This window comes from Zingiber officinale, chromosome 7B (genome assembly GCF_018446385.1).
Source record: "Zingiber officinale cultivar Zhangliang chromosome 7B, Zo_v1.1, whole genome shotgun sequence".
Classification (NCBI taxonomy): Eukaryota; Viridiplantae; Streptophyta; class Magnoliopsida; order Zingiberales; family Zingiberaceae; genus Zingiber; species Zingiber officinale.
This window is the reverse complement of record NC_055999.1, coordinates 57,807,093-57,814,886: the sequence shown is the minus strand read 5'-3', so window position 1 is coordinate 57,814,886 and position 7,794 is coordinate 57,807,093. Positions and strand designations below refer to the sequence as shown.

At 36.7% G+C, this 7,794-nt stretch overlaps 1 protein-coding gene across 3 annotated transcripts; it reads left to right on the top strand.

Moving 5' to 3' along the window:
* The first annotated feature begins 329 nt into the window (after positions 1 to 329).
* Positions 330 to 6,936, top strand: LOC122005777 (diacylglycerol kinase 1-like). Of its 3 annotated transcripts, none has more exons than XM_042560975.1 (8): positions 330 to 483; positions 2,083 to 3,205; positions 4,183 to 4,549; positions 4,625 to 4,701; positions 5,571 to 5,690; positions 6,014 to 6,178; positions 6,271 to 6,408; positions 6,527 to 6,936. In XM_042560975.1, the coding sequence occupies exons 2-8, from the start codon at positions 2,093 to 2,095 to the stop codon at positions 6,674 to 6,676; spliced, it is 2,130 nt and encodes a 709-aa protein (XP_042416909.1). In that variant the 5' UTR covers positions 330 to 483; positions 2,083 to 2,092; the 3' UTR covers positions 6,677 to 6,936. The 3 variants fall into 3 exon arrangements, with proteins under 3 accessions (XP_042416909.1, XP_042416910.1, XP_042416911.1); XM_042560976.1 differs by lacking the exon at positions 330 to 483 and adding an exon at positions 639 to 1,613; XM_042560977.1 differs by lacking the exon at positions 330 to 483 and having other exon boundaries at positions 2,835 to 2,966; positions 3,067 to 3,205.
* The last annotated feature ends 858 nt before the right edge of the window (positions 6,937 to 7,794 follow it).

Sequence of the window (7,794 nt, the reverse complement as noted above, 5' to 3'; positions counted from 1 at the left end):
GTCTCCCTCATATATTTTCCTTTATATATATATATATATATATATAATAAGTATAGAAGTAATCTTGTTTATATCTATGGCAATATTTTCTTATTTATTTAAAAAAATATTTTTGTTTTATTTTAAAATGTTACTTTGTTTTATTTTTTATTTAAAAAAAATTATGCACCAAATTTAATATTTCCACATCGGGTTAAAATCAAATGCATAAAATTAGGGAGGCCCAGAAACTGAGCCTGGAACGGGTTCGTGTTAATGGTCCCATTCGTAGATGTATAAAAGATCGACACGTCGTTTCGTAGGGCCCTGCCGTCGTGGACTGTCATTGGTGTAGAAACTTCCGCCGAATAGACAATTGAGAAAGCGCGATGCAGCGGGCTCGAAGAAATCAAAGCAAAGGTGGAGTGCTGTGGAAGCCTGGAAGGGCGAGGAGATGCTCCAATTCGCAACGCTTTCTCTGATACTTGCTTTACTATTTCCTTTGTAAGATCTATTCTATCATTCTTTCAATTTCTTTCACTAGAACACGATCGATTCAGTCAAAGGAGTTTTTTTTTTTTTGAGGACTTTTAGGTTATTTTTCTGTGTGAAATGTCTACGGAGATGCCAAGCTTAGATCTTTTTCTTCTTGTTTACTGTCTCTCTTCTTCTTCTCTCTTCATGTTATTTTACTAGAGCATGTCAATTTAGGCAACGTGGTTTCTGCTTTTCATTTTCTTTTCTTTTTTAGTTTTTTCATTGTTTTGCTGTTTGGATATTGACGGTCAAGGTACACGGATGCAAATGCTCGAGAGGAAATTTCGTTCCAAGTTTCTTATGTAGTGTGTATTAGTGTTTCTGAACTATCATAAGGAAAACAAACTTTTTAGGAGTGGGCATGGGAGGTGGAAAACGTGTTGATAGTTAGAAAGTTAGGAAGTTAACAGAAAATTTTGCGGAGTTGGTGGAATGGGCTCATTTGTACAGCATGAGCAAAAAAAAAGAGGTTTTCTAGAGGATTCACTTGTTGATAAGTGAGAGTTTTGCCCGCACCTGATGTCCCTTCTTTCTTTGTTTCTTCTTGACCACTTGTATAAAGCCTTATTGGTAAGTGAACTGATTCTTTTTGTTTTTATCAATATATATAGTCAAGTTGTCCCAAATTGTCAGGGCGAAATGATGAAGTGATTGAATTGCCCATCCACCACGCCTAAAATGCTGATATTTCTTTTATTCACAATTGGTTAGATGATAGAACACTAGGTGCTTTGGATAGAGTTCTTTGGCACCTATGCTTCAACCTTTTTATCCGTCTGTAGAGGTGAACAAAAGGTGACAAATTCTACCTTCTTGTTTTATCTATCAATCAATCAATCACTGATAAAGGTTAATGGTTTCCTTTTAAGAATAAGGTGCTATACCCCATCGCTTGACGAGTTTTCTTATTGAAGTACAAGCTTTTTTTTTGCCTACCTAGGATTTATGATCAATTTCATTATGGATACTATGGTTGATGACATGATACCCCTTTTTTGAAGATGATGTTGTCTGGTTGTGATGAATCAATCAACCCAAATCTACACCAAGCACGACTAGTAGGAGAAAGACATAAAAAAGCACAAAAGAAACAACAGGCATGAAGTACTTTTTATGATGTTCAATCAAGAATGACTTTTCGTTCATGAGTGTAAAGACTTCCACAACATTTAAAAGGACAGATTAGGCAAATGATAGAAAAGTTTTCATCCATGCTCAACACACCTCTGCCCATACATGAGACAAATCAATAAAATTTTAGTGGCTTCCTCTTGTTCTCTGCAATATCCTAGGCTGCACCTCCTCTTTGTATAATTTTACAATTTCATATGGTTGATTAAAGAAGTCTCAATTTTAAAGGATGCCAAGCATAAACAAGATAATATAAGTCAGTGATAGAAAATCACCAAGATCCTCATTGGCGTGTCAAGGAAATTGGTCAAAAGGAAATCTGTTAAAGCTCTCTCTCACTCTCTATCCCCCCAGAAAATTCTTTATGGCTTCTTTGTTACTTTGTCTCAGATAATATATTCTCTAACCTTTTCATCATTTTGAATGTGATCCTAGGCACTGAGAAATGGATGACAATAGAGACAAATCGATTATGGGAAGTGCTGTATTGAATGCCCCTTTATTCGATGAAGCAGGACATTGGCTTTTCATTTTATCCTATCTTACGGTTATTGCTGTTGGAATCCTGATGACATTGTTTCTTATGAATCAATTGAAGGCGAATATTAGTTTAAGCTTGATGAAGGCCATCAGATCAAGATCAAAGAAGAATAGAAAAGCTAAAAATAGAGCTCCTGGATCTGCACATGTATGGAAAGTAGAACCTTGTTCTCGGTCAAGAGGACTTAAGTGCATTGTATGCTTATATTCTGTATCACCATCTCAATCACCAGATGAGAGCATCTATCGCTGTGATATCTGTAGTGCTGCTGCACACTTGTCTTGCTTGTCGAACACTTATGAAGACTGTAAATGTGTGTCTATGATTGGTTATAAGCATGTAAAGCACCAATGGGCTGTACAATGGGCTGAAATAGCGGATCAACCTGAAGAAACTTCTTTCTGCAGTTATTGTGAAGAACCTTGCAGTGGGTATTTGCTAGGTGGCTCACCCTTTTGGTACTGTATGTGGTGTCAAAGGCTAGTGCACATCAACTGCCAAGCTAGTTTTGCCCATGAGAACGGTGACTCCTGTGACTTGGGTGCTCTGAGGAGGCTTATACTTTCACCTCTTTATGTAAAAGACTTGAGCAAATCTGGAACTGGAGGGCTTTTAAGCTCTCTGACTCATGGGGCAAATGAGTTAGCATCTACAGTACGTGAACGTCTTAGGAATCATAGTAAGAAACATAAGAAATACAAGGAAATATCCATTGATTCAGGTGATATAAACATGGATTTGTGCAAGTCAAGCAATGGGGGTTGTTTAAACTCTGAAGGTACAATGAATATTAATCACCAAAGTCAGAATATCAATTCATGCACAGACCCAAATTCTGAAATTTACAGGTCAACATCTAATAATGGTGACTGTCACAGAGGAAATAATCAGAAATATGAACTTCTGGAGTTGCCTTCAGATGCTAGACCGTTGGTTGTCTTCATCAACAAGAGAAGTGGTGCTCAGCATGGTGATGCACTAATGCGGCGTTTAAATATTCTTCTAAATCCTATGCAGGTAGACCTAATTTACTCTGAATGCTCATTTCTAATGCTAATAGCTGTATATATTTTTAAGCTTTGAAATATTGCTTTCCATCTATAGTTGGAGCTCTCTCTTTTTTTTGGCTTTGCTGTTAATCATGCTGGTAGCTTGTTTTTTAAATCTTAATATGTAGCCTGTATATTTAATTTTCTCAAAATAGAAAAAATAGAACTTTTTAGCATAGGCTCTTCTTGTAAATCAGTAGCTACTTCTTTTCAAATTTTTTAGTTGAGACTTCTAACTGCTGGTAATGATCCTGATAGCTTGTTTTTAAATCTTATTATGTACCTGTATATTTAATTTTCTCAAAATAGAAAAAATAGAACTTTTTAGCATAGGATCTCCGCGTAAATCAGTAGCTACTTCTTTTCAAGTTTTTTAGTTGAGACTTCTAGCTGCTCACTGGTTAGCCAGCTTATATAGGTGCAAGAGTGTATTAAATTAAGGTCCCCACAGGATGTGCTAGAGGGTGACAACATTGCTACAATGGGGTAAGGGGTCAATTCCCGACGGGTGCATCCCTCGGGGAAAAAAAAAAACCCTTCCACCCTCTAGTCACTTGTCAGTCGGCTATAAGCTGACTTTGTGATTTACCTCTATTCACATAATCTGGGACATGCTACGAGGGGCGCCCGAGGTGAGTGTAATCACCTTTTGCTACAAAAGAGTGTATTAAATCAATCGTCCTCTCCTTATTCATACATCGACATATACATGCATTTAGCTTTAGATAGAGTCCTGGATAAGTGTTATAGCTGCTCTAAATGGTTGGAACTTATGCTTTGGTTAGAGTTCTCGATAAATTTTCTTGCTGAATGCATGTATGCATTCAATCAATAAAACATTGATCATGTCAATTACATAAATAAACATTAGATCAAAATCAAGCTTGGCTATGGTATTGCTATAGAAAATATTTCATGTGAAACCATATCAAATTTTGTTTCTAGATCTTTGAATTAAGCTGGGAACATGGACCAGAGGAAGCACTCTCTTTGTTCAACAAGGTACCAAATTTCAGGATTCTCATTTGTGGCGGAGATGGTACAATTGGTTGGGTTCTCAGTGCAATTGACAAACTAAAATTTGAATCACCTCCGCCTATTTCAATCCTTCCAGCTGGTACTGGTAATGATCTTGCAAGAGTCTTATCATGGGGTGCTGGTCTTGGCGCCATTGAGAAGAATGGAGGTTTATTCAAAATTTTGCAAGATATAGAACATTCTGCTGTCACCCTTCTTGATAGATGGAAAATAACAACTGAAACTGCACAAAATGGTCTTTCTCAATCTCCAAAGTTTATGAATAACTATCTTGGTCAGTAAAGTGAAATATTTCCTGACACTATGAATATGTGATCGGGTTTCCACTCATGCCTCATTATGTTCCCAGGCATTGGATGCGATGCTAAGATTGCTTTAGACATCCATAATCTGCGTGAGGAAAACCCTGAAAAGTTCTACAACCAGGTAACTCACCTTTTTTATTAATAGCTTAAGCTTTTTGTTTTTTTTAAATTGAAGATAAACCAATAAAATTCTGACAGAGAAATTCTTGTTTCTGGGTACAAACATGGATCAACTTATTTTCTGAATCTTGATTAGATCTCAAGTGAACTCTGATCAGGATAGAAAAAAACATAACTTGTCCTTCACTGTATCATTTTGTTTGATATTTACATGTTGGTCATTCAGCATTTTGCCCCCTTTATTTAGGGGTGTAAACAAGCTAAGCCGCTTGTGAGCTATTCGGGTTTTGGTTCGAAAAAAAGTTTGTTCGAGTTCATTCGATTAAGGTAACGAGTCAAGTTCGAGCTTGATTTCGAGTTCTAAAATATTATTGAGCTGAGCTTGAGCTTAACAATATTTGATTCATGAGCTCCCGAATATGTTTGTTTAGAGGCTCACGAACGTGTTCGTTAAGAGGCTCACGAACATGTTCATTAAAAGGCTCATATATATATATATATATATAAACATGAATTATAAATATTATATATCAACGAGCCGAGTATAAATTAAGCTTATTTAACTTTTAAACAGGTCATTTTCGAACCGAATTCGAGCTAAGCTCGTTTAACTTTTAAACGAGCTATTATCGAATCAAGCTTGAGCCGTTTGTGAACTATTTAATTTCATTACGAGCCAGCTTGAACTTAAGAATTAAAGCTCGAATCGAACTTGAGCCGAGCTTGAGCTTTTGTAAAAGGAACTAGGCTCGAGCCTCTTACTGCTTGGCTCGATTCGATTACACCCTTACCTTTATTCTAGTGTTTGTTCTATGTGATTCTTTTGTTTGTACTTGCCAGATATAGTTGATGCCTATATGGAATGTGCAGTTTATGAACAAAATGTTGTACGCAAGAGAAGGAGCAAAGAACCTGATGGATAGGACATTTGCTGACTTTCCCTTGCAAATCAGATTAATGGTAGATGGGGTGAAGATTGAAATTCCTCAGGTACATCTCTAAAATTATTCACCATTTTGGAGTAGAATTGTAACAAAAATATGGATTTAGAGTCTATGGCTTAATCTTCATGTGCTAGATGTATGACTACTATTTTAGCTTTGTATCAATCTACCATATATCCAATAGTTTAGTCAAAAGTTAATGTGTTGACGAAATACTGGAAACTTGCCATGTATGCTGTTTTTGATTTTTTCCTCTGACACAGTAATGAAAAAGAAGAATTAGGGTCCATATGACAATAGTAATGCTACTAAATACATTAATCAAGGGAGGCTTCACTTGACACTCTGACTAGTTCCTTTGGATCACAGGATTCAGAAGGTATCCTTGTGGCTAATATTGGCAGCTACATGGGAGGGGTTGATTTATGGAAAAATGAAGATGGGAATTATGACAACTTTAGACCACAATCAATGCACGATAAGTTGCTGGAAGTTGTTTGTTTCACTGGAACATGGCACTTAGGAAGGCTTCAGGTTAGTAGTGTACTGTTTGAACTTCACTTTTACTACTGTTAAAGTATCTATTTTTTGTTCGGATGCTTAACGATGAATTCTTTCCCCGACAGGTAGGGCTTTCTCGGGCTAGAAGGCTTGCACAAGGGCGTTTTATCAAGATCCATCTTGTTGCTTCTATGCCTGTTCAAGTGGATGGGGAGCCATGGTATCAGCAACCCTGCACCCTGGAAGTATCTCATCATGGCCAGGTTCTAACCCTAAACATACTTATTTCGGCCTTACCTTTTGCATGATCTTAAAGAACTTAAGTACATTGTTTTGCATGATCATAAAGAATTTAAGTTTGCCGCATTTGGTTCTACACAGGTCTTCATGTTGAAGAATGTATCAGAGGAGCCTCTCGGCCATGCTGTAGCCACCATCACTGATATTCTTGAAACTGCTGAAATTAATGGAATTATCACAGCGAAACAGAAAAAATCTCTTCTTCAGGAGATGGCCTTAAGGCTCTCTTGAGATCTACAGCCCTGCAATCTGCGAGTCCTCAATTTTTCTGGTATTAGTTATTTCAAGGGCTTCTTAGATCATCTATACTGCAACAAGGCACAAGTGCAATCCTCGTGGAGAAATGAATGAAGATACTCAAATCCTTCTGATTATATTGTAGAGCATTAAGTTTGTATAAACAAAAGGTGACGACAGGTGACTGTGATGTATATACAACTGAGATTGTTATGTACAATATTTTGGTTTTGCGTAGACGTCAATTCAGCTCAGATTGCTCATTGTTTTCATTTCATAGAGGAGGTGATTAAGGTATTTTGTACAAATGTACAACTATTACCATCACCGACAATAACAAGAATAGTACATGATTGATGGAAAAATGTGATACTGCTCCTATCAAGTTGCAAAAAAAAAAAAAAAAAAAAAAAAAAAAAAAAAAAAGGAACTGTCATCCTAGCGGTCCCTTGGGCCTGGCCCCTTAGGATTCTAGAGGGAGTAAATCACGGTTAATACTGAGCAAGAGAGGTGACTGGGGGTCGTAGGAATTTTTGGCATAGTAGACTAGGATTTTAACTCCGTATAAAAATCAGGCATTTTTTCAGTTGATCCAACCCGTGGGGACGATACTGCTCCTATCAAGCGCTCTTTATCGGTTGGGTGAGAGAAAGAGAGATAAATCAGAGCGACCTCTTAAATAAGAGGATTATTTACCACAGCCGCTATTCAAATCTTTATCCATTCATGTAAATCTATCACTTGGATATTAATTCAGCTTTTTTCTAAGGAAGTGGGAGGGTTATTTATGGTAGTCATAACTCGAACATATAAATCTACCAATTGGATACTAATTTAACTACACCTTGATGGCACAAGAACAATAAGTGATTATGGTAAAGATCATGCACGAGAGCATATTGCAATGCTGTGAAAGGGGATGACCTTGGATGCTCACGTGATTTATAGAATTGAGTAAGGGTCTAATCCTATTAAAGATCAAAGAATTATCCTCATATGTGATGATTATATTTAATTCCCTGATTTGCTCCCTTCTAATTGTATAATATAATTACAGGGGACGACATTCCAAGATATAGTACGAGTTGGTTATCATATAATAAATTTGTAGA